The sequence below is a fragment of the Brachionichthys hirsutus genome, chromosome 8, assembly GCF_040956055.1.
Source record: "Brachionichthys hirsutus isolate HB-005 chromosome 8, CSIRO-AGI_Bhir_v1, whole genome shotgun sequence".
In the NCBI taxonomy this organism is placed as follows: domain Eukaryota; kingdom Metazoa; phylum Chordata; class Actinopteri; order Lophiiformes; family Brachionichthyidae; genus Brachionichthys; species Brachionichthys hirsutus.
Genome location: NC_090904.1, coordinates 5682323 through 5708602, shown reverse-complemented (window position 1 = coordinate 5708602; position 26280 = coordinate 5682323). Strand labels below are relative to the sequence as shown.

General features: G+C 42.0%; 4 protein-coding genes across 4 annotated transcripts in view; 2 read left to right on the top strand and 2 right to left on the bottom strand.

The window, feature by feature from the left end:
- The window catches only part of megf6b (multiple EGF-like-domains 6b), a 45124-nt gene extending 33045 nt beyond the window's left edge, over positions 1–12079 (bottom strand). Inside the window, exons 1-4 of the mRNA XM_068742243.1 lie at positions 11988–12079; positions 10676–10810; positions 9533–9642; positions 2863–2967 (exon numbers count right to left, since the gene is read on the bottom strand). Of these exons, the coding sequence (XP_068598344.1) occupies positions 2863–2967; positions 9533–9642; positions 10676–10810; positions 11988–12079 (442 nt within the window). The remainder of the gene's footprint in view (positions 1–2862; positions 2968–9532; positions 9643–10675; positions 10811–11987) is intronic.
- A 1378-nt stretch (positions 12080–13457) lies between these two features.
- On the top strand, positions 13458–17457 carry LOC137898476 (aflatoxin B1 aldehyde reductase member 2-like). The gene is made up of 7 exons (XM_068742516.1): positions 13458–13644; positions 14311–14498; positions 15418–15522; positions 15869–15965; positions 16283–16382; positions 16500–16629; positions 17296–17457. Exons 1-7 carry the CDS (start codon positions 13458–13460, stop codon positions 17455–17457), a joined length of 969 nt encoding a protein of 322 aa, XP_068598617.1.
- Positions 17458–18238: 781 nt separating this feature from the next.
- Positions 18239–22725, top strand: LOC137898444 (aflatoxin B1 aldehyde reductase member 2-like). Its single transcript, XM_068742480.1, has 7 exons — positions 18239–18439; positions 19771–19958; positions 20720–20824; positions 21126–21222; positions 21550–21649; positions 21767–21896; positions 22564–22725. Exons 1-7 carry the CDS (start codon positions 18253–18255, stop codon positions 22723–22725), a joined length of 969 nt encoding a protein of 322 aa, XP_068598581.1. The 5' UTR covers positions 18239–18252.
- A 386-nt stretch (positions 22726–23111) lies between these two features.
- mrto4 (MRT4 homolog, ribosome maturation factor) lies at positions 23112–25180 on the bottom strand. The gene is made up of 8 exons (XM_068742454.1): positions 25108–25180; positions 24863–24921; positions 24653–24756; positions 24258–24339; positions 24107–24174; positions 23851–24002; positions 23562–23638; positions 23112–23465 (listed from the first exon to the last, which is right to left on the bottom strand). Exons 1-8 carry the CDS (start codon positions 25133–25135, stop codon positions 23322–23324), a joined length of 714 nt encoding a protein of 237 aa, XP_068598555.1. The 5' UTR covers positions 25136–25180; the 3' UTR covers positions 23112–23321.
- Between the last annotated feature and the right edge of the window lie 1100 nt (positions 25181–26280).

The following is a 26280-nucleotide window of genomic DNA, read 5'->3' as shown; positions in this document are numbered from 1 at the left end:
ATAATAAATCATTGTTACATATTGCAAGTTGTTGATCCCAGAGGACACCACTTGTCTCCCGATGACAGGCTGGATACAGCGTGCATCAGACACCAAGTGTCTAAAAGAAAGAGGATTTTAAAAGGACTCCGGAGACCGATCTTTGTATATGCGGAAGTACTCGGCTAAATTTCATGGAATATGTTCCGAGATTAATTGATAATTAAATTGTACAAATATGAGGATATAGAGGCTGAATTTCTTCTGCATTGAGATGTATAACCATAAAATGTAATATTTATCTGAAGAGAAAAAAGATTAGAAACAGAAAATCTGTCATTAAATAACACAAATCCTTATTTTGTTTTCAGGCCCTTTAAGTACTTGTTTAATGTCATTTGCACAAGTACAGCGACTCGTCCTGAGAGCTCTCCATCAGTGATGCTAGATTACGCATTATTCTTAAAGGCTCTGTTCTACTGTATGAAGGCAACAGAGTTTGGAAAGAATGAACGCAGGGCAGGTGACTCATTTACCGTCTTTGAAAGGACGAGACATGCCTGAGGGAATCTGTCCTCACTTTATCGCAGCGATGAGTCAAACACAAAACAAACAGTAATTATAGCTTTACACGTTGTGGCTGTGACTCTGACCTAATGCCGATAAAACAGCTTCAGAGAATGCTAATTTGCCCTTTAAATTATATAAACACGCAGATCAATTTTTATCACGAACATCAAAAAGGATTACAGGGATTCCGCCACATGTGACGGTTTAAAGATGATTAAATGATGTGGATCCGCCTGCTTGTTCTCCATCACATCCTCCACTAACAAGGTTAGCACTTGAAGCCACTTCGTTCTAACCCGGGTCATCCTGTTTTCTGTGTGCATGATGCTGAATTGTTTGTTTTCGACTTTGTTTCCATGTAAGGCGGCTCGGCGGCATCGTGGTAAGCTCTGTCGCCTAATAGCAAGAAGGTCCCGGGTTCAAATCCTATCTCTGCCGAGTATGCATCTTCTTACCGCGACTGCGTGCATTTTATCCGGTTTCCTTCCACCTCCAGAAACATGCAATTTGGGTCAATCGATTAGTCTAAATTGTCCGTCTTTGTGTCCCTGCGTTCTGCTGGCGACGCATTCGGGGCGTACCCCGCCTCTCGCCCATAGGATAGGCTTGTCATTGTATATGAGAACTGGTTCTCAACTAATCTACCTGGTTAAATAAAGGTTACCCGCTGCTTTCCCCAATGAGCCCGTAGCTCTACTTTGCCTCTGATGAAACCTGTATTTGGGACACGCAAGTCCTAAAAACTGTGACCATTAGTGTATTCCTGCGACCGCATCCCATTTTAATAACGTTGCCTGGGGTCACCCCACACCCTTCATCCAGCAGCCCTTTCTACGAAACTCGCAGGGCAATATAACTGTCAAAGAATCTTACGGATTGATAGGCTCCAATAGAGGGAGGATCCGGATGTGGGGGTCTGAGGCACAGCTCTGCACTGGGAAGGGCCCCTTAGGTGCCCGCTGGTGACACCTAACAATGGATGTCAATGTGTGAGAAGGGACGGGGGCTGTTGATGCTGGAACTGACACCAAACATCGTAGCTCCGGGGCTGCAGGGAAGCTGAATGGAAAAGGAAGAGCATGTGTGTAATGTTTTTGAAGATTTTGATAGTGGCCTGTTTTTCTTTTTTACAGCACAAACTAAAACGAAATGGATCATTAGATTAGATATATTATAGATCTGTTAAACCATAGGCCTGTTCAGAAGTCAGAAACAGAACAGATCCATATTATGTCACGCTGTGCTAGAAAAACACTTTTTCTGCTGCCCGCACTGAAGGGACGCCACTTTGACAGAGCACAGGAGGAAATGTCCAAGCAGTGTAAAAGGAGATGCTTTGCATCACTTAAAAACCAAAGATCACTGATGGCAGTCCATTTCACCGATAGGTTTTTGATTTACTTTTGATGGACAGAGACGTAATCAGTATACTAGAGGTCATTCAAGACAAGAGACTTGTCAGGAGAGGGAAAGCGTTTCTGTATCAGGCTGTAAACCCATAATTTCTGCTGTGAAGACGGTTCACGGATATTCTCTCCTTGTTATTTAGTCTTTCATTCGAGCATGAAGTAATGAAGAGTAAGCCAGGTCAGCTAAGCTACTACAGAGAGCTCTGGTCTCAGAGGGTTCTATCACTGCTGAGTTTCCAAAGGCTTGATCACAAGTCTAAAAATGACTGAGGCAGTAGAGAACACATAGCATGTTGAAAGGTGTTAGGAGGCATCGTCTGTTGCACTAGTGAACTCCTGAGAAAGTCGCATACTCAATTCTGATTTATGTCAGAGGGCATAACTTTAGAAGGATTAATGGGGATTCTAGCAAAAAAAATAAAAAATGAGGTTGAAAGGAATTTCCTGTCGTGTGGTCTTATCAGAAAAAAGCAACACTCATCCACTGTTTGACTTCAACAGCTCAAATCCAACAATAATTCACTGATAAAGTATTTGGCTGGCAGTAAAAAAAAGCGCATCGCTGACGTTAGGAGAATCTCATTCACTATAAAGGGTGTTCAATGGTGGTCAGCAGGAAGACTCAGAGCTGGCCAAAAATGATAGGAATAGCAGGCTCTGGAGACAGAGCCGGAAACGTGTTTCTGATCGGCATCAGGCTGCGAGGATGTTTTTAAGGATTCCTCTATCTCTACTACTGTATTATTTTTCAAACTACAAACAAAACTTTTATTCCATAATACTGTCTAGTCGAACAGTAGGTTTCTCTACTCCAATATGTTCTTCTAACGTGATGAATATAAAATACTGGGAAAAGAAGACAAGCTACTGAACATGACTCCCGGTCGGGATGCCCCTTACTCACCGTACTGGCAGCTGGGTCCATTGAACCCTGGAGGACAGTCACAAAGCTGGCTGGATCCCTCCCGGCACTGGCCCCCGTTGAAACACACGCCGTAGCTGCACACCGCTGCGTGATTGTGGACAGAAATGTGTTAAAGAAATTAGCGAGTGAAGCAGAGACTCCCGGCTGCTGTCATGAAATGTCAACAGTTTCAAACATTGAACCTCTTTCCGTCGGCGTCTTATCATCGGCCTGTTAACTCCCGACTAAAGGGGACCCTTGATGTTCCTCCATTCACACTAATCGATGCAAGAGGAATCCAACACTTGGCTCGCTTTGAACAGACGAGGCTTTTGGCCAAATGAAAGAAATTGCTAGACAACATTTTGGTGAATCATGGCGTTTAGATGCGAGTAGCCGTGACAGCTGTTCCCTTCCTGCTGCCAATATCACAGAGACGCAACACACAGCTGTTTGGGGCAGCCCGCTGTTTGTCCGGTCCTGAGCAGAGGGAAGGGTTCAGTGATGACAGACACAGAGAACTGATGACTGTCATTTCCTTCAGGACTGGCAGCGAGTGGACACCAGGAGAGGAAAAACAAATCATGCCAGGAACGTAAAAGCCATCCCTGCCTCTAGGGGACTGAAGAATTCAGTTTAACGTTGAATCTTTTCTGCTGTCACTTCCAATGCCATCTATGATCATATTGATCATATTTTAAAGTCAGGTCCAGTATAAATGTTTTACCTCTGCCCAGGCGGGATTTATGAAACCACCGGCGTCTGTTTGTCTGTTAGCAAGACAAGTCAAAAAGTTACAGACAGACTGATGACATTTTCAGGTAATGTTGGGAATGTTACCAGGAATCGATGAGTACAATTTGGTGATGATCCAGAAGAGATCTTGGATTCTGGATCACTGACATTTTCATTAACATTGCAGTCAAATGAGCTTCAAAATAGTACATGTTATCGCGATTGATTATTGACCAATGTTCAAGGAATCTGACAGTCATGTAGGGTGGGGCCCTCTATCCCACCACCAAATTGTATCTGGATCGGATCTAGAATGGAGTCAGGAAAAAATATAAAATTTTATCAATTTACGGATTCAAAAGTCAGTTACAAATACAGAGCAACTCTGATTCACTTTTACTTTTCATGGTTGGTGTATAAAGATACCAAGAACACTTTAGAAACGTTTTGGGGATGATCACCATGTGGATGGTGTAAATCCAATTAGGAGAGGATTGAGCTGCTTGGCGGAGGTCTGAGCTCTCTGAGTGCTTTTCTAGTTTTTTCTGCACCCGCACTGATTTCAAAGTCATATTTTTTTTAATTTTTCCTTCTCAGTTTTTTTTCCTTTATAGGACAACAAAGATCTAGAATCTTAAATTTGTAACAAATTTGAAAGAATTTTGATAAATGAGTTGTCAATTGAAGTACACATAAGGTTATCAAAAAGAATTGCCAACTATCACCTGGTGTTATTTACTGATTTACTGCAATACTGTGACAATTTTATTAGTTTTGGCAGATTAATAATAATTATGTAAAACAGGCATTGCACCCATTAGGAAAACACAAATTTACACTCCAGCTACTCTTCTCTGAAGAACACATGATGTTTCCAGACAAAGGATAGGAAAAGTGATGGGCTCTTAATAGTAACAGAGGAACTCGCGTAATTTCATCCAGGTCTCTGAGTTATTTCTGGGCTCAGTCTAAACATCCACTTCAAGTGATCTGGCCCCGACCTCAGACACCTGCTCCACAGCTGGAACACCAGGGGAGTCCATAGCAAAACAACAAGCACACACACAATGAGTATATCTTGATATATTATATAATATATCAATCAACAGTTTCATCTTATTTTGCTCACAAGATGATCACATCTATCCAATAGCACACCAACACTTTTGATTAACCCATCATCTTGCTGCTTTTTTTTAAATATATATATAGATTACTCTCTCTATTCCTCTAATTTATTCATGTTGATATTACGTGTACCTTCCACCTGCATTTCAGCTCCCAATCGAGTCATCAATCATCAGATTCAGCAAGTCACCATGCAGCCATCACCATCAGTACAAGGCATCTGAAGAGGGCGATGTTTCTGGCTGCTGCTCAGGACAGATGCCCTCCGATCTCAGCCTCCTCAAGAGTCTAAGCACCAAAGACAGACTAATGATCAAATATCTTCTGATGTAATGAATGATAATCGCTACGTCATCCACAAATCCTCATGACTGTGCTACTACGGTACAGAAGCTGATGCAAAGCCATCCCTACTTCATCCCCTAATGTGGGGGACCTTTGACCTTTGACAGCTACAGGTGACCGATGACCACAAAAAAGCCCCTCTCCTGGTCTGGTTCAACCACTCCTGGGATAATTACTTCACTATCAGCTGTGAGTCATCAAATTAATGGGATATCCCTAAATTATTGTGAATCGAAAATTAGTTTACCAGCAGCAACATCTCAGTCACTTCCTGATAGCGCAGCTAATGGTTGACAGGGGAATGTGCTTTTCTCCCTCGTCTGAGATGTGAGACGCCAGATTGTTGGCAGCTAACCAGGGCATTTTTGGCCTGCCTCCACAGTAAGCCCATCACTCTGCTTAATCTTCCCTGAAATAATTTCTCAGTGTGGCACCCAGCGTGGAATGAAACGACCTCTCCTCTGCTGCTGCGAATGCCTCCGCTCCATCGCAAAGACGCCTCCTCTGAGAAGATTAGCAGCTTCGGACAGACAGAGCAGAGGCCAGCGACTCACGCCGAGAAAATTAAAACCTACGAGCAGGTCTCAGCCTTATTGCTTCTGAAGGGGATGACCACATCGTGACAGAGGCGGCCCCGTGTTTGTTTAGGCTCCGCTGATCTCTTTAACCCCCCAGAGTGTGACCCAGAGGGAGACCACCATTTAGGGCAAATCGCAGGCACAAAGGCCCGAGCTCAGGGCTCTGTTTGGTGCCATAATTGGTACACGCGGAGCAGGGCACTGTAGTTTGAGGCAACAAATCACGTTTTGCTATGTAGAGGAATGTGTCATTTCAAAGAATTCCTGGGAAAACTGGAGCAATCTCTGTCAGATGATCCCTGACAGGTTTGTTTGAAAGACTTAAAACACCGTTTAAAATAGATTGCTTCAAAACAGGCTAAGAAATGCTTATGAAAAAAGAGAAATCTTTGTTTACAGACTATGCATTAAGAATATCGTTAGCCTAATGGAATAATTGCCCAAGTCTTAGGCAATGCCTATTGGTGAAGGGCAATTATGTTCTGAGGCTAACGATACTTGAGCTGTTTGTTGCACCATATTTCTAGTTACACACATTTCTGTGAGAAAAACCTTCCGGTCAGCTCCATTTCCTTCACTGAAATATAACAGAGGCTCACTCATATCTGCAGTGTCATCATTGGCATTTTGTTTTTGCAGCCCTTTCCATTTTTTACCCACACACACACACACACACACCCTTGGAATTATCAACATTGCTCATTTTAAACCGTCACACATGCATCGTGACGATGTCACTTGCATTTAACGTGGACAATATTGAAAAAGATGCAGGGAGAGACTGGAATTTGCTCCAAGCAAAGATATACTGGAGAAAGATTTACAGCATTTGGGAACACCAACTAATGATCAACGGCTTGGCCATTTTCTGTGCGGTCACAAAACATCCCCCATCAGACTCGCATCTGCCACTGGACAGTGAGATCATGTGAGTCGCTGAGTCGCGTTTGTTCACCAGACTCAGACTTAGCTGCTCCTTAGATCTTCTGCAAGGTGACCGGAGGCCGTGATGTGATGGACCAAACAATTTACTGCACCACTGTTATGGTACCATGATGCAGTCTCAGTTGGTTGGGTCCCTGCCTGTTATTTGTGTGTCTGATTAGATGTCTGTTTGGCTTCAGCTAGACACACACACACACACACACACACACACAGGGACCACCCATGTACTATTTCCTCTTTTCTGACTACTGGGCCAATTTCACATACATTCACCTGCTTGCATCCCACCATAAGAAGGAAGCCAATTTCTATTCACTACTTAACAAGGACAACAAACCAGAGGAGCCACTTGTCCTTCAACCATTGTCACAGAGCTAATTGCCACCGTCAATCAAAATAACTGCTTGTTTCCACTCCTAGCCACCCTGCATGTCCTCAGCTGGTCTGTGGCTGCTTGCTGGGGTAAGAGGTTGAACTCAATGATTGAGCAGTCCTCCAAACGTTGAAGTGGAGGAAGTCTCCAACCAGAAAGTCAAGAGCCTTTTACCTTCAGGAGAACCAAACAGTCATCCAGCCTATACAAATCGCACGAAAGTCACCTTTCAGTAGACAAGGGGTCATTACATAGATCTTCATCTATTTGAAGTTTCTGCAATATAAGATGTTAGATTAAGCATTAAAAAAATACTAATTTCCATACGATCTCAGTAAAATTAAAGACCTTTAGCTCAGGGAGAAGTGGTAGAAAAAAACCTCGATATCTGAAATGCGGGACTCGGTACTCACGATGGGCATTTAGTATTTTCTAAACTACATGAAGGGGTTAGTGTGTAACTGATGATGCAATAAACCACGAGTTGTGTCCTTGACGCAGATGTTTGCAGCTAAGCGCAGACCTGCATGGTGAAAGAACTGCAGGGCTCTAGTCTGGCTGTTAATTTTGAGCAGTGCTTAAGGAATATTACTGGAAAACATAATGTTTCATATTGGGATGAAAATAGCTTGAAACACATATCTGGAAAACAGGAGGAAGACAGTAAAAATATTGGAGGGGGAAAAATTAGACTTACATTCCTGTCGTATAGTCTTTCACTAAATGCATGACTAATTTGGGAAAGAGTGTGGAGGAGAGCAATAACTAGAGCAACTCACGACTAATGGTTGAATAAAAAGGACAAACTTGCAAATCTTCCCGGCCGCTTTGTGTGCCGTATCAACATGATTAGACCCTCTATTCCACTCACAATAACCACAAATCATTCGCCTAATAGCCCGACACTGAAATTTTATTACGGAACACACACAAAAAACAAAACAAAAGGGAGAAACACAAGAGAGCAAGAACCTTCAGATGAACCAGACACTAAATCACCATCTCAGCACAAAGCATTCCCATCATCCCAACCTGCCCTTCTTTTGGGGGAATTTCCTAAAGCTATACATTTTTTTTATTTTGGATGATTGCACTGTGCTGACTGAGGTACAGTCGAGAGCGGGAGAGGGAGTATTGTGGTGTGAACTTCCTTTTATCCTGGCTCAATGGCTTGGAGAAAAGAGTGATTAGTTTGTCCCTTCTCAAAGCGCTGCCGCATCTTTGGTAACAGAGATGAAAGCCCTGTCTTGCATCGAAGAGAGCAGCCATTGTCACACAAAAAACAGGAGCACCCCCACACTGAAGTGGGGCAGACGCTGGTCCGTCATGAGGAATGTCTATTTGAGACATTTCTTCGCGAGTGCTTTAAAACAAACCCAGATCATCAGGGATCAGAAAGCGTAATGCTTCCTCTTGTAATTTAACATTGTACTATTTCCCTGGAAACAAAGAGCTCTTTGAAAGGACCATAGATACCATAATAAGACACCGATGACAGGCACATCCAAGCGATCTTCTCTTGCTGCCCACCCCAGCCGCCTTCCATCAGACAGCTATACCAGAGAGCGATGGGCCTATACTGGTGATCTGAGGGCCCCTGAGCATGAGGGTTCATTCCAGGTTAGGTATAAAAAGGAAAAAAGTGAGAACTCTGTTGTCAGTTCCCAACAAGGTGACAATCTCCTTACTGGACGGCTTTGCCAGGGGTCTGTCTGTGGTATGCAGGCCATGCGATCTGGATCACTAGCTGTAAAATCCCTTCAAAAGAGACTTATCGTGCTTGGTGGTGTAAAGTTAAACTAAGGAGATGGGATGCTGCTAGCAATAGTTTGATTATTCTATTCATGACCACATGTGTGAACAGGAATTGCACAGATTCATATTAGTTAGCTTGCTGTGCAAATCAGCAGGTAGTGTCTCGGCCGGGAGATCATTTATTATTTTGGGGGGGACCATGATTGTAATTGGTCGGGGTAAACACTCATCTGGCTTTTCCGTGTTCCAATCCATAATGCAATCCTCTGTTCCAGACGGCCATGAATGAGCGGACTGGCATCGCCATAAGCAGGAGAGCCAGGATATAAACATGGGACCCGCCAGAGAGGGAGAGTGAAGACCGAGCTTTAATTCACTGTGAAGTAAAACTGCCAGGCAGATGAATCTAAATTAAACTACAAGAAAGCCACAGAATCACAACCTCACCTCGCTTATTTGTTGTTGTTTTATGTAAATAGAACAGGGTATTGAGGTGCTAACTTCATTTAAGACCAACTATCAAATCTTAAAAGCCTTTCCAAACTTGAGATTTTTTTTTACCGACTTGCCTCGTCTTAACTTTTGTGCAAAGGTTGTAACAGCACAAGCATTGTGGACATGGCCCTGACTGATAACATCTGCTGAGGAGTCTGGGTGGCAGAGCGCCTCTTGACCTCTTTGAGAGGTCTGTGCCAAGGTTTGAGGCACTCCCACCTCCTGCTGAGTCAGGAAGAAATACGTTGCACTTCAGCAAAGAAACCGACGTGCATTCTCAACAACGTCACAAGGAATAAAAAATGTGGATACTTACGATACAGACAACCCGCTTCTCCATTGAGCTGAGACCATCCAGGGCAACACTTGTTCACCACCTGATAATCCTGCTTGTACACTTGTCTATATGATGTGTAGTACGCCGTCCTGTTGACGTGAGGAAGATTATCACATTAAAAAATCCACTGAGAAGCTTGTTGTATGTTGAGCATTACCAGGGTCAACATGAATATTGGATAAGATGATCAAATCGTATGAAGACTAGACCAGACCAAGCTAAGACACTGAACAACAACTAGAATTCCCAGTAAGAAATATTAAACGAGAAGAAGAATTAACAACAATTTTTACAGAGCATAAGGAATCAGATTGAGATAAAGATGATGCACAATCCGAATACTTTATTGATCCCAGTGGGAAATTCGGCATCACATTACAAAAGGGAATTCTATTTATATGGTGGTACATAACTAAATCTTGACTCTTTTACAATTATGTTTGTAGGACAGAGTTCACTTTGGAAGTGAATGTTGATGCGATCACATACGTTGAGATCTGAACACCAGTAACTCTGGAAAAACAGTCCAGACAAATGCTTCTTAGTCCTCTGAGAGACATAAACAAACACTGAAAGACTGTTAAAGATCAGGGCCTCTCCCTTTACTTTGCGCCTCGTCTCATTGCTTCACGCCGATTACACACCGTAGAAGCATTTCTTGTTTACAGCGAGTAATTGTGGACTTGGTTACCTTCAAAGCAGTCGGCAAGTAACGGTGAGAAAGCGAGCAAGAGCAGCAAAGCGAGAAAATCTTGAAACAGACTCTTAGTGATAGTAATGTTAGCGTTGCTCCACCGAAGGAATGTGGGCTGCGGACGTGTGTTAAGCAGTCGGCATCCCCTGATGGAGCGGGGCTACACCTTGCTCTTAACTAGAGTGAGGTTCAAAGCTGTGATTACAGAACCCGAGCAAGGAGATGAATAGGGATGAGGAAAGACGAGATCAGGGGGCGAGATGTCATCATGTTTATAGGTGGAGTTAAATGAAGTTTTTGGTTCCATGACACAAGGAGACAACACCTAACCATGAATTAATGCTCTGCTCAAGCTGCAGCTTTATCAGCAATAAACATTCACAGGCACTTCATTTGAGGAGAAACTGCACATGGGGGGCTTTACTCACCTCCTCTCATATCCCACGCACCACGACTGTCCCACACAACCTTGCTTCCACACTTTAGCCATGCGTGTGAAGGCCTGCACACACGGCTGCCTCTGGGCGACCAGCATCATCTCCCTCTCCACACATACATTGGGCCTAGAACGAAAACAGTTGTCCAAAAAAAATAAAAAATACTTAAGATGTTAAAATATTCCTCAGTGATTTTACAGACGTACAAATAGCAGCTTTACAATTTATGACTGCTGTCGAAAAAATTTGTAGCGTCAAAGTTTGTGCCTCGCATTTTCTACTCATCGATGATGCAATGCTTGTGAGGACGTTAGGTGTCTGTACTTGTGTCGAGCTGTTTATGGTGTCTGTTGTTGTTTAAGACTAAACAGAAAGCTGCGCTCCAGCTCAACAAGACACTACCTGTACTTCAACCTAAACTCATTACTCACGAGAACGTCTTTAAAAGGTTAGAAATGAGAAAGTATTTTCACTCCAAATGCAAAATGAAAAGAATATTTTTGAAAATAAGATTAAATTAGATGTGAACCAGGAAACAAAACATAACATTTCTGAAGCAATTTAACTCTTAAACCTTACCTACATTATTCACAGGAAAGATTAAGTGTTTTCACTGGACATGATGCGGACCACACACATCTTTTCATGCATTGCAGAGACAAACCATGTTTAAAAAAGAGAAAAAGAAAAAGTGCAACAGGAAACATTCTCTCCTTTGGTAATTCTCCAAGGACTGGCAGGAAGGTTCAGCATGCGGAGATCAGCAGGAATCTTTAGATAGCATCCAGCTGCTTGTCTCATAAACATATAATCACTACAACATCCAGCTATACACATGAGTGTACATGAAAGAACTTATTGTTATAAGGACAAAGAGCCTTTTACATCATAATTAATTAAAGATTTATAAACCTTGCCATAACTGTCCATCTCTTCAGTTTGATGGACCATAAACAAGAAGCCCTTGACAGACTTGCGTGTCTCATTCGGCCTATCATGGAATTAATACAGTATATAATCATCTAAATCACAGTGATGCTATAAAGAAGTCAAAGCTTGTAATTAAAGCACACAACAGAAAACTTTGTCTCCCAAAATCCACTTGTGTTTGCCTGTGAAACAGAATAAACTTTCAGGCACGTGAAGGTGAACCAGCGGGTTTCACCAACTCCAAAGGATATGAGGGACAGAAAGAACGTCTTACAGAGGATGGAGAGAATAACGCAGCATCCCGACATATCTGTGAACCATGACGAGGGAGGACAGTTCATCCATGACCAAACACAAACAAATAGCTACTCACATCTGGGCTTGGAGATTGTTGGCCACACTATGACGCAAGGCACGAGTCGCGTCAATAAATACCAGCAAAAAAGCACAAATAACAACATCCATGTTCATTTGTCTTCTTTCTGGGACTAAAGTTTTTAAAAAGCGTGAATTTCCTGCAACGTTATTCATGAGTAAAACGGATTAAAAACATCCAAAAGTGGTTTTAAAGAATAAGTTATTTGAAGAATAAAAAAGTGTTTTTGGTCGCGCGGACAAGCCTATTGCGCGTGAAAATAAAAAGCGTTCTCCAGAAACATCGGAGCCATAACAGACGGTGCGTTTTCTCGTGCCCAGCCCGTTGTGCGAATCAGACTCCAACCTGAGCTCACCTTCGCTCCGACGCTGCAGATGTGGGACTGACGCGCGGTGCCCGGAGAGGTTGCGCGCTTCCTGCCTCCCTCCATTGACTTGGTAATGATGGCTGCATTTTGGGGGGTGGGGGTAGAGAGGGGGGGGGGGGGGGGGGCATTTATTATTCACAACTTCAGAAGCCTTTGAAACACTTGCAGGATTAACCCCCCACCCCAATTTTAAAAAAAGCAGGTGGGGATGGGGAGTGAGAGGAAAGCTAAAACCCACTTACAGCATCGCGTAATGCCGAGTGATACGCAGTCTCCTGCAGTCCCAGAGGACGTTTGGGTTGCAGGTTGGGGGGGGTTATGGAGATCTGTTACACCTTAAGGCGGGCCAACACGCACAGCCCAAACCGTACACTTTATGGAAGCTTAAAAATACTCAAAAATAAACAATGCAAACTAACTCTTTTAAAGAAAGCAAACATGCTGCAAGAAAACCAGATCCCAAATAACAGCCCCCCCCCTAACCCGACTGAACGGTATTTAGGCGAGTGACCGACACACGCAAAACAAACAAAGATAATGAGTTAGTCCGTCCTTTACAGATGTATGACGTCACTCGGACTAAGAAACAAAAGCAAAACACAAAACCACAAGGACAGCAGGATGCCACTGTAAAAACAAATAATACAAAGTTACAAACACACCCAAAACTAGTTTAATATTAAAACCCTAAAACAACTAAGAAGTATACCTGTGCGTCCCGAACGCCTCCCACAGATTCAATATGTTTTACAGGAATCACCGACTCCTGACGGAACCCTTAAACAGTCCCATCACAGAAACACATGAAACTGAGCCTTCCCGTTAAAACATCACGCCCTTTACCCATAAAAACACTCCGCAGGAAACCAGCGTGCCGGCCTCGGTACCATTCACCTCGCTCTGGCGGCCGACGCACCTGTTGCTGATTAACACTGCTGTTTAAAGAGTGTGCAGCGCCACCTCGAGGTATCACCCATGCATTACAAGACAAAGCACGCGGTTTAAATGAGAGCAGGCGCTCACACATGGGAGGAGGGGGCAGCATAAAACACCTTCAGTGTCAAACGTCCCATGCAGCGATGGCGTTCGAAGCTTCGGGCATGTCTCTAGTTAACAGGCCAGTCACCATACTGGGAACCTTTTCACTGGGCAGTCGAGACGATGCAGAGAACGTGGACATTGTGAAGACTTTCCTGGACAGGGGACACAGCCGGATTGACACAGCCTTCCTGTACCTGGGCGGCAAGACGGAGATGTTCATAGGGGGGTTGAACCTGCCCCAAACAGGTGAGGGCTAACACGAGACACTCTGCAACTAGATGAAGGGGGGGGGGGGGGGGTTGTGACAGAGCGGCTTGGTGGCGCAATGGGTGGCGCTGTTGCCCCCAGAGCAAGGAAGGCACCGAGTTTGATTCTGATGAATATATGATGATGATGATGAATATATTTATTAGGTAGAATGTTAGAGTACAAGTACAGTCAGACAGTAGCATGTATTACAGTACAAGTACAGTCAAACATCCTGTCTAAGAGGAGCATTCCAAAAAAGCCCTTGCGGTCTTGTTTCCGTTGAAAGACCTTCGTACATAAATCATCAACATTTAACAATACCAATAAAATAATAATAAATTACTCCACAGATACAAAATAACAAGAAATTAAAAAGACACATAATATGTACAATGTAGGTGGACAAAAAGAGGGTGGGGGATTGATTCTGCCCCCCTGGAAGGTGGGGCCGTTTTGAATGAGGCCAAAGAGGAGCATGTTTTGAGGGAAGGCAGGAGTCAAACAGTTCCACCCTTGGGGGGTAGTATTTTAGGGATTGAGGGGTTTCCCCATGTCTGCGTGGGCTTTATTCAGGTCTCCTCCAGCCCCCCCCCCAAAGCAAGGAACTGTTCAAGGAACTGTTTTCTTAATCAAATCAAGTCACTGTGTTTGTTTGTGTGACAGTGAGCATAGGCACCAAGGCTCACCCCTGGGACGGGAAGAGTCTGAGACCAGAGAGCGTTCGCTCACAGCTGGAAACCTCCCTGAAGAGGCTGCAAACTGATTGTGTGGAAATGTTCTACCTCCATGGCCCTGACCGTCAGACCCCGATCCAGGACACACTCAGAGTTTGCAACGACCTTCACAAAGAGGTAAATAGACAATGAGTCCAAAAAGGGATAACCCTTTGGAATCAGAAATATGGTAAATGGTAAATGTGCTGCACTTCTATGGCACTTTCTACACCCAAAGCGCTTTACATTAAGCCTCACATTCGCCCATTCACGCTTCAGTGGGTGGCTGCTTCCATGCAAGGTCATTGGATGGCCTGCTCCACCAACTGAGCCACAGCCCTATTCCAACACACACACACGGGACAGGCCGGTGGATTTTGGCCTAAAACAAATTTTCCTCACGATTTTGCATATCTACCTACAGGAACTGAGTTGACTTTGAACTGAGAGGTTTGACTTGTACTGTTCAGCAATAAAAAAAAAAAAAACTAATTTCAGATATGATAAAATAGTGATGACTGGCAAACTATTTATGTGATGAAGTCAAAGGTTAACTTGCAGCTCCATTAACTCCTACAATTATTTCACACAGAGTTACAACAGCCTGAAATGCGCTGGGAGACCTGTGTGATCCAGAGGCTGGACTTTCTCTTACAATGACAAACTCAGGAAAGATTCTGATGTTCATCAGAAGCGTTTACATTTTTAGCTCTGAATCTCAATTATTTTTTTAGCAAGCCGCAGTCAAAGATTTCCTATTTGAGTCACTGTGCCAGAGGTCATTACGGTCTACAGTCACATTCATTATGCATTAACCAAGATCAATTACGGAAGAACAAACTGAAGACAAACCAGGAAGTCACATAGCCATGTTTGGGCATTAGAGACTTTGATACGACTAGATACTGTACTTTTGGATTTCTTTGCAGTCAAACAAACGGGCTATCACATTACTGCATTAAACTCATTGGGGATGCTATCATGTTGAGATACTACATGTTATGTTGTCTACAATTCATGACACTACCGGTACTTCATATGAAAATGTCATCATCAGGGAAAATTCAAGGAGTTGGGAATTTCCAATTACGCATCATGGGAAGTGGCTGAAATTGTGTGCATCTGCAAACACAATAACTGGATTGCTCCCACTGTCTTCCAGGTATTATAGTTTCATCTCCATTCAACAGTGTTCTTAAAGTAAATTACCTGTTTGTTTTTTTAGTTTTGTTTTTTTTACCTGTTATCTCTCCATATGACTTCTGATGAACGTTGTTTTGTTTGTATTCTGTCTCAACATTCCCTTTACAGTGTTGAAGTTTTTGTTCAAATGTTTATGGAGGATCAGTTTTTGGCAGAGAAACAGCTGTGAAACATTCTTATATAGCAAATAGAAACCCAAGTTATCCACAATGCCTGGTCCAACACATTTCATCTGAATTTAGACAAAAGTTTTTTTTGTCTTTGGTTGTTCTAGTTTCACTCCAACATAAACTTTCCTTTCACAGGGGATGTATAACGCCACCACGAGGCAGGTTGAGACAGAGTTGTTGCCGTGCTTGAGACACTACGGGATCAAGTTCTATGCATACAATGCTATAGCAGGTACAATTTACAAATGGTGTTGGTTGTCTAATGAATGTAAAGTTATTCTTGAGAGCTGGCCAGTAGCTATACAGTGACGTCATGAAATCCCAGTGCTTGTATACTAATGTTAAGATATATAATCTATGAAATGTAGAGATTTCAAATGTAGACACCACTGTAGTTGGAATAATCACCATTTCAATTTCACATCTACGACCAAGACTAAGGCTGTCTTTTCAGATTAAACCTTTTCTTAACATCATCATACTAATCTTTGCTATGAATGACACAACTGGGCCTTAGTTTGAATTCTGACATCACTTCTTCTGGGGCAGGTGGTCTTCTGACAGGGAAATACCGTTACGAAGACAAAGACGGTGCCCGGCCTGCAGGACGATTCTTCACTGACACGTACTCTGAAGTATACCAGAAAAGGTGAATGCCCAGCGACCTGCTTGTGAAATCACACACACAATAATAAGATATAAAGACTCGTCTATTGGTCAACACCAATCAATAAATAAACAAATCAAGCCTTCCTCCTTTTGCCAGATACTGGAAGCAGAGTCACTTCCAGGGAGTAGATCTGGTTCTCCAGGCCTTGGAGACAGCATATGGTTCACAGAAACCAACCCTGAGTTCTGCTGCTTTCCGTTGGCTCTACCACCACTCACAGCTCAAGGTATCTGCTGTGCATGGATGGCTGCAATGATGCGAATCAAAACCTTTTACAGGGATATTACACAGTATTTTCATATAAACTTTATACTTTTAGAAAAATGCAATTCTCTTTTTATTTTTGTAATTGAACTTTCTGAATTCTGGAGATAAATCCTTGCTCAGACTGACTAACTGCTGTAGAAACAACAGCATCATTTTTCTCTTTGATCACTAAATTGTCTTAAAGGTCCCATAATGTGAAAAACTCACTTTCCACATGTTTCTACACTCATATTATGGTGGATTTGGGTCATTATCAACCCCAAAACAGCTAAATAAACCATCCAGTCAATCCTGCATAGTTTGCGTAGTTCTGTATTCAAGTACAGAAATGCTTCTAGAAAAATCTCTCTTACTGTGACATCACATTACAAAAACATGCACAAATTGTGTGTGCACTTGCATGTACATGCATTGCTTGCACGCAATGAATTTAGTTCCATTTTCGTTTTTGTTTTTGTTTTCAGAGGCCTTTCTGACAGAGCTGTTAAACAAAAAAGAGTGATGCTGTCCTGCAGCATCTGTTTGCTATTTTGACCAAAGACTGTCACAAATATTTCATTTAAGTGTCTGGGAACTGCGTTAACTTGTGGAGAAAGGGTGTAAAATGGGATTTTTAATATTCCAGGGTGATCGTGGTGACGGAGTCATCATTGGGACGTCAACTCTAAATCAACTTCAGCTAAACTTGCCTGCTGCAGAGGAGGGTCCTCTGGATGAGAGAGTGGTCACCGCCTTCGATGAAGCCTGGAATCTCACTGCCCACGAGTGTCCAAACTATTTTCGCTAAAGAGCTCTTTGTAGAAGACAAATAAAATATCTCCTGAGTTTACAGAGAAAATAGATTTGCTGAAAACCTTTCAATCTACCTATTTCCTGTAATTATAATGTGCTTTTTTTTTATTGATTACCAACTTATTCGTTGGTGATTGGTATTAAAGCATCTGAGCATTCGACTGTTTGTATACATATGATAATCCACACAAGATTCCTCACAAAGAGCAAAAACAAAGAATCAACTGGACTTAAGTTTGGTTGAAGATGTTTTACATCTCAACCCAAGCGGCTCCTTCAATTCATTTTGAACATTGTGAGACAAAAATCATTTTCTACATCACAGCAGCCAACATTGAGCTATTTCATGAAAAATATACAGTCGCCAATAAAATGCTGAAAACACCGTGGAGGTCTCAGACTTGTAAAAGGTTTCCCTGAACACATAGACAACATATTTTAACTAACATGTAAGAATAATAATTAAAAGAACAACAGATAGACGGCAATTCAGAATCACCTTTAAAGATGTCTGAATTGACAAATATCAGTACGATCCTTCCTATGAAATATTGTTTAGCATTCAGACAGCTATAAATACTGATGGATAATAACTGACTAGCATATACCCACAAGGTGGCAGAAATGTGACAGAAACGGATTTTGAATGTAGTAAAACTCTTTAAAAGGCCACAGGAAGAAGCAAATGTAATCGACCTTTGGAATGAATCAACAAAGGACTGCATATATTTAAACGGAATCGACCCGTTAAATTCCGACTTATTCGTTCACAGAAGCTTAGTCAGAAAACATGTCTCTAGTTAGCAGACCAGTCACCATACTGGGAACTTATTCACTGGGCAGTCGAGACGATGCAGAGAACGTGGACATTGTGAAGACTTTCCTGGACAGGGGACACACCCGGATTGACACAGCCTTCCTGTACCTGGGCGGCAAGACGGAGATGTTCATAGGGGGGCTGAACCTGCCCCAAACAGGTGAGGGCTAACACGAGACACTCTGCCCATTTGATGATTTCACTGCATCTTAAATTTGTATTCCTTAGAAGGAGGCAAATTTTAGCGGGTCTGGTCCCAGTTCCTGCATTTTATTGAAGTTCAACTGCCCTATTTTTTTTATTATTATTCTTTTTCATTCGATTTGATCTGATTTAGGGTGTGATTTCCCCTGTCATTGTGATGGAATGTTATTACATACTTTCTGTTTCATTGACCAGATGTGTGTGTGCGCACAACATACCTAAATCAAGGTACAAATCACCAAGTACTAACACAAGACTTATTGCAGCAACAACAAAAACAAATGTCTCTAAATCATGGATCTATCGCAACTCAGAAGACAGCTACTGCAACTCAAGTGGAGCGTCATTTTTGCCACACAAAAGGTTACATTGTTCAAGACTGTTCAGTTTTATGAAGGAAAAAAATTGAAATCCAAAAGCAGCAGCGAACAGTCTGAGTTCAGGCCCTTTATGTAAGAACAGTTTGTCTGTATGGTGATATCGTGAGGAAGCAGCCTTGTGACAGAGCAGACACAGAAGCCTCACAATCCATGTTGCTGAGGGCTGTGTTCCCCTTACCTGGGGAAATGGCGAGTGGCAGCAGCGCTCTAACACGGGGAGTGCAGATGAATTGGTAAAAAGAACCATTGTTTAATGTGATGTTAGAATCTGGAATAGTCACTGGCCATGTGAAAGTTGCCCTGAGGAATGGACTGCCTGTGGAAGGGATCACATTCCTCCTTGGGAATGACCTAATTGATGACACGGCCACAAGCCACGTTCCAAACGCAACTGTAACAGAGATGCCCAGAACTGAGGAAGATGAGGGGTTAACAGTCAAAACAAACAAAGCAGTTTCTAGCTGTGCCTCTGCAACCCACACCTGCTTTCCAGGAACCATTCGGCAGAGGGATGGTGGACTGCGTGGGACCTTGGCTCAAAACTAGGAGTGGAAGTTATTTTATTCTCACCAGCATTAGCATCTGCTCATCGTCCCGAGTCAGTGCCACTCGTGAAAATGATTAACAAAGAGTATGTTTAAAGCCTTGTTGAAGTTCTTCTCAGTCTTCGGTATTCCAAAGGTTGATCAGTTTGTCGATGTGACAAGTTCAAATTCCTTGTTATCATCAAACATTTGATCAGCATTTCCTTGCATGGCACGGCCTACTCTTGGAACTTGGAGGTGGATGTCCAAACCACTGTGCTATCTGCTATTTTAAACATTTGTGTAAACACCGTGTTTGACCTCCATGTTCAGGAAACTTTTTTCTTAATCTAACCGAGTCACTGTGTTTATTTTTGTGACAGTGCGCATAGGCACCAAGGCTCACTACCGGGATGGGAAGAGTCTGAGACCAGAGAGCGTTCGCTTACAGCTGGAAACCTCCCTGAAGAGGCTGCAAACTGATTGCGTGGAAATGTTCTACCTCCATGCCCCTGACCGTCAGACCCCGATCCAGGACACACTCAGAGCTTGCAACGACCTTCACAAAGAGGTAAATAGACCATGAGCTCACCAGTTGTTGTATCACGGCACCCAGACTATCGCTTTGGTGACGTTACTATGAGGTTATTTCATTAGAATCTACCTCATGTTAAATGAATAACAACAAATTCCTTGAGCCCGGAAATGTACTTGGTGGCGCAGTGTTAAGCGCTGTTGCCTCACAGCAAGAAGGGTGCAGGCTCGAGTCCAACTCGCGGCCTTTCTGTGAGGAGTTTGCATGTCCTCCCCACCAAAAATGTGCAAATTAGGTGAATTAATTACTTCTGGATAAAGACACTAAAATACTTCAAAACTGATTTTATATGTAGTTCAGATAAAATATAATAGTGATGACTGGCAACCAATTTATGATATCCTTGTGATAAGGTCAAAGGTTAAATTACAGCTACAGTCTCCGACTGTTATTTCCACACAGAATTACAACAGGCTGAAATATGCTGAGAGGACACCATTTAGATGTTTATCCCCCCCCCCCCCATGTCACTTTTAGAGATTCATACATACTTGATTTGTTTGCAACTGAAATTCTTCTCTCTAACCAACATTCATAAAAACAAGACCAATTCCTTGACAAATAGAAAACATGTTAGACTTAAAACACTGCAAACTTGTGCACCACCATATGCTTGGCCCTTGAAACCTACTTCCATCGTATGGAATCATGTATTTATAGCACCAGTTTATGAACTATCAATAAAAGTATCTTCTATCTACATGAATCTGTCTTCTATATGAAAATGTCTTCCTCAGGGAAAATTCAAGGAGTTGGGAATTTCCAATTACACATCATGGGAAGTGGCTGAAATTGTGTGCATCTGCAGACACAATAACTGGATTGCTCCCACTGTCTTCCAGGTAGTCTGGCATTTTAAAACCATATAGTTTCATCTCCATTCAACAGTGTTCATAAAGTAAATCAGCTGTTTTGTTTGTATTCTGTCTCAAAATTCCCTTTACAGTGTTGAAGTTTTTGTTCAAATGTTTATGGAGGATCAGTTTTTGGCAGAGAAACAGCTGTGAAACATTCTTATATAGCAAATAGAAACCCAAGTTATCCACAATGCCTGGTCCAACACATTTCATCTGAATTTAGACAAAAGTTTTTTTTGTCTTTGGTTGTTCTAGTTTCACTCCAACATAAACTTTCCTTTCACAGGGGATGTATAACGCCACCACGAGGCAGGTTGAGACAGAGTTGTTGCCGTGCTTGAGACACTATGGGATCAAGTTCTATGCATACAATGCTATAGCAGGTACAATTTACAAATGGTGTTGGTTGTCTAATGAATGTAAAGTTATTCTTGAGAGCTGGCCAGTAGCAATACAGTGACATCATGAAATCCCAGTCCTTGTATACTAATGTTAAGATATATAATCTATGAAATGTAGAGATTTCAAATGTAGACACCACTGTAGCTGGAATAATAACCATTTCAATTTCACATCTACGACCAAGATTAAAGCTGTCTTTTCAGATTAAACCTTTTCTTAACATCATCATACTAATCTTTGCTATGAATGACACAACTGGGCCTTAGATGACCGTAGTATGAATTCTGACATCACTTCTTCCGGGGCAGGTGGTCTTCTGACAGGGAAGTACCGTTACGAAGACAAAGACGGTGCCCGGCCTGCAGGACGATTCTTCACTGACACGTACTCTGAAGTATACCAGAAAAGGTGAATGCCCAGCGACCTGCTTGTGAAATCACGCACACAATAATAAGATATAAAGACTCGTCTATTGGTCAACACCAATCAATAAATAAACAAATCAAGCCTTCCTCCTTTTGCCAGATACTGGAAGCAGAGTCACTTCCAGGGAGTAGATCTGGTTCTCCAGGCCTTGGAGACAGCATATGGTTCACAGAAACCAACCCTGAGTTCTGCTGCTTTCCGTTGGCTCTACCACCACTCACAGCTCAAGGTATCTGCTGTGCATGGATGGCTGCAATGATGTGAATCAAAACCTTTTACAGGGATATTACACAGTATTTTTATATAAACTTTATACTTTTGGAAAAATGCAATTGTCTTTTTATTTTTGTAATTGAACTTTCTGAATTCTGGAGATAAATCCTTGCTCAGACTGACTAACTGCTGTAGAAACAACAGCATCATTTTTCTCTTTGATCACTAAATTGTCTTAAAGGTCCCATAATGTGAAAAACTCACTTTCCACATGTTTCTACACTCATATTATGGTGGATTTGGGTCATTATCAACCCCAAAACAGCTAAATAAACCATCCAGTCAATCCTGCATAGTTTGCGTAGTTCTGTAATCAAGTACAGAAATGCTTCTAGAAGAAATCTCTCTTACTGTGACATCACATTACAAAAACATGCACAAATTGTGTGTGCACTTGCATGTACTTGCATTGCTTGCACGCAATGAATTTAGTTCCATTTTCATTTTTGTTTTCGTTTTCAGAGGCCCTTCTGACAGAGCTGTTAAACAGAAAAGAGTGACGCTGTCCTGCAGCATCTGTTTGCTATTTTGACCAAAGACTGTCACAAATATTTCATTTAAGTGTCTGGGAACTGCGTTAACTTGTTGAGAAAGGGTGTAAAATGGGATTTTTAATATTCCAGGGTGATCGTGGTGACGGAGTCATCATTGGGACATCAACTCTAAATCAACTTCAGCTAAACTTGCCTGCTGCAGAGGAGGGTCCTCTGGATGAGAGAGTGGTCACCGCCTTCGATGAAGCCTGGAATCTCACTGCCCACGAGTGTCCAAACTATTTTCGCTAAAGAGCTCTTTGTAGAAGACAAATAAAATATCTCCTGAGTCTACAGAGAAAATAGACTTGCTGAATTTTTTTCAATCTACCTATTTCCTGTAATTACATGATGATGAATATATTTATTAGAATGTTAGAGTACAGGTACAGTCACACAGTAGCCAATCACCAATTGATTTCCTTTATCAATTGGTGATTAGTATTGAAGCATTCAAGCATCCAACTATTTGTATAAATATGATAATGAGATGCATTTACCAAATTAATGATCATGTGTGTTCTGAAAATAAGAACGATATAACTTCTACCAAGAGGATCTGCATGAAATTGTCATTTATAAATGCAAAATTAAAGACAAGATTTCCCAGAAAAAAAAATACACTGATCCCAACAATGTTTTTTTCTTAAACATTTTTGTATAAATGCTTTATTTGGGTTGGTTTACTGACGAACAATTCAGTCCAGAGCTCAAATTCAGGGTCAATGTTTAGAGGTGAAAAATATTATACACTCCAGATAAATGGTTTCAACAAGAATGTCTCTCTGGTTAAAAGTGGACAAAGATGGCTAAAAAACAATGTACAAGCTGTTACTCATGCAGAAATGTCACTCCGCATCATCACCGTCATTGTCTTCACTATCCTGCATAGACGCATCTTCACCAGCACACATCTCGAACTCGCCCGTTTCTGAGTTCCACATACATTTGATCTGCACCTTGAACTCTGCCATCTCAATACCCAGAAGTTTCTATGGACAAAAAATAAAAAATAATAATAATTATGTCGAAACAAATGCACCACATTATAGGTCAGATTTTCTGCAACCAGAGAGACAAGAACTCACCAGAATACGAGCCTGCTCGGGAGTCAGCACATCTCCCTCCGTACAGACTTCATGATCCTTAAGCAGAGTCACCACGCCTATTAACACAGACCAAACAAAATATGGAATAAAGTAAGGAACATAAGCATAGTCTGTATTCAGAGCTTAAAAAACAGCAGACTCGGGGCTAAGCAGTGCCGACAGAGCAAGGAAGTCAGAAAGTCTTGATGAACTGTCTATTGCTCCGTTTGGTTTGGTCATCATAGGATTTTTTTTGACAAAATAAAATATAGTATAATGTCAACCTCACCTTTCTTGAGTGCAGTAGGAAGTCCTAACTGCCTCAACTGGGGCTCCATTGAGTGAGTAAACTGTTCCAGGGGTCCCTCATCCAGAGTTACGTCCCTCTGTGCTCGGTTGCCTGCCCGCGCATAATCCATCTCCTTAAAATGATCAAAATACCTAATGGAGACAATCCTCATCATCAACATCATAATCATCATCCCAACTTAGTCACAATATTTAAATTATTCCAACAATGGTGCATTCAGTGAAGCGTTACTTACTCTTGCACCTCTTCCTTCGTTTTATTTGTGAATAGTACTCCCACCTCTCCTCGTAGATATTTGCTAAGCTGCACAATGTTAAGACACCAAAATTACATAAAATATATATGAATGGGAAATATGTTCTAGCAGCTGGTAAAATCAATCCCACCTTGTGCAAATTATCTTTATATTCATCCGTTTCTCCTTTGCCCAGGGCAACCATCATTACTTTGTTTTTGCCAAAGAAGAATCTGAGGAAAGGATCAGACTCCAGTTAAAAAGCTGACGATGCATCCTAGTGCACATCCTGAAATATTGGAAACATTGTGAGACAAAAAATAGTCTCATCACGGCAGCCTAAACAGAACCGTTTCATGAAAAATAGACAGTCTCCAATACAAAGTTGAAAACGCTGTTGGGCCCTGAACACACCGACACGACATATTATAGCTTTGGACTAGAACAACAACACATGCAGTACTCATGACGTCACCCCCAAACAGAAATATGGTGAACTGCGCCTTTAAATCGACAACTTAAAACCCAATAGATCGATGGCTTTACCTGCTGTGCTTCCATGCTGTCCTGATGTCTTTTAGTTTGTTATTCCTCACATTGGCCACGGAGAATATAAACAGATTTTTGTAGGTGTCCACACATTTCCGCAACTAAGAAAAACGTGGAGAAGTTAGTGAGAAACACGTACGCAGCTTCCGGCTAACCCTTGTTAGCATGTAGCAATGGCTGACAGAAGACCAGAGCAGAAGCACTCACCTCCTCGATTAATTTCTGTTTTAATTCCAGTCCCTTTTTGGCTGTTTTTGTTAAAGAAACTGCAGGAAAGACCATCCGAAAAGAGAAAACAGGAAATCAGCGTGCGAGTTCAACCGGTACCAGTGAACACGACCAGAACCACTTATATTTGCGTTAAACTAACAAACAGGAGCTGGCGTTTCCGGTCTAACACGCTTATCTGCAGAATGAGCTGGTACTTATTTCAGTTTTAGCTACTTGCTCACCTTTCTTGTCCCTCTTTGACTTCGGCATGGTGTCGCCCCCACGATGGTTGATCAGCAGACGTCTCTGTGAGGTGAAAGGACCCCGAATGTTTCCGCTTCGTGAAGCTGACCATCCAGCGCCTGATTAAAAAGATACATTGAATTAAAGTACAGTACTGTATTTCAATAATTGTTACATTCGGTTGTGTGAAATTCTGTCACGTTAATACAAATATGTAAGAGGGGATTGGACAAATTTAGAAACCATCATTGGAAGCAATTGTTTAATAAGCTCTCCTGTATCTGTGCAACTATCAAGTACGGCATGCACAGAATAATTACATTTCCAAATCAGCCATGAGGTATAATCCCTCCACCTTGGCCGGGGTCTCCTCTCAGTAGGGCATAATTTCCCATCATAACAAAATACACAAAACACCTCAGCTGACTCCTCTCTGAGCCCCACCTGAATGACTGAGCTCCTCACCACAGACTTTAGTCCTGATCATGGATCGATATGTTTGTGTGTTTATGTGTAGATGTAGAGAAATGCGACAACGTAAGAATGCTTTCAAAAATAATAATTTTAATTTTATTTATTTGGCAAGGTACACATTTAAACTTATACTCAGAACAGAAGGCAATTATACCAAAATGGTGATGATCATCAATTTGATATGCAGCGTAAAATAAAACTGGGAAGCTTCAGTCTCCAAAGAAGCAGGAAATAGTCATCGTTGACTATCGTGGACGCAGCGGATGGAGCTGGGAATCTGTGCAGCAGATGAAAGATTATGCTGACTTCATTTCAAAATTGGGAGCAAGGCCATCAGCTCAGAAGTAGCAGAAACCACTGACACCCGGGTACATCCATCCATCTACTGTCCAGAGAATTCTGGCTAGAAGTGGTCTGCAAGAAAGAAATGTAAGCAAAAAGCCATACCTTTGTATGAAAACATTAGGAACAGGTTGCAGAAAAATGACATTGTAATGAGGAGTTCCCTAAAAAAACGTTGTGAGTTTCAATGGAAACAAGACCGCAAGGGCTTTTTTGAAGCTCCTCTCAGACGGGGTGTTTCACTGTACTTGTACTGCAATACATGCTACTGTTTCACTGTACTTGTACTGTAATACATACTACTATTTGACTGTACCTGTACTCTAACATTCTATCTAATAAATATATGCATCATC

Excerpts from the sequence above, each read along its gene's own strand:
- LOC137898476 (XM_068742516.1), top strand. The coding sequence starts at position 13,458 with ATGTCTCTAGTTAACAGGCCAGTCACCATACTGGGAACCTTTTCACTG. Across the intron at positions 13,645-14,310 it reads GTTGAACCTGCCCCAAACAG|TGAGCATAGGCACCAAGGCT; the intron begins GTGAGGGCTAAC and ends TTTGTGTGACAG. Across the intron at positions 16,383-16,499 it reads TCTGAAGTATACCAGAAAAG|ATACTGGAAGCAGAGTCACT; the intron begins GTGAATGCCCAG and ends TCCTTTTGCCAG.
- LOC137898444 (XM_068742480.1), top strand. The coding sequence starts at position 18,253 with ATGTCTCTAGTTAGCAGACCAGTCACCATACTGGGAACTTATTCACTG. Across the intron at positions 20,825-21,125 it reads TTGCTCCCACTGTCTTCCAG|GGGATGTATAACGCCACCAC; the intron begins GTAGTCTGGCAT and ends TTCCTTTCACAG. Across the intron at positions 21,223-21,549 it reads TGCATACAATGCTATAGCAG|GTGGTCTTCTGACAGGGAAG; the intron begins GTACAATTTACA and ends CTTCCGGGGCAG.
- mrto4 (XM_068742454.1), bottom strand. The coding sequence starts at position 25,135 with ATGCCGAAGTCAAAGAGGGACAAGAAAG. Across the intron at positions 23,639-23,850 it reads TCCTACTGCACTCAAGAAAG|GCGTGGTGACTCTGCTTAAG; the intron begins GTGAGGTTGACA and ends CTGTGTTAATAG. Across the intron at positions 23,466-23,561 it reads CCGAGCAGGCTCGTATTCTG|AAACTTCTGGGTATTGAGAT; the intron begins GTGAGTTCTTGT and ends TTTTGTCCATAG.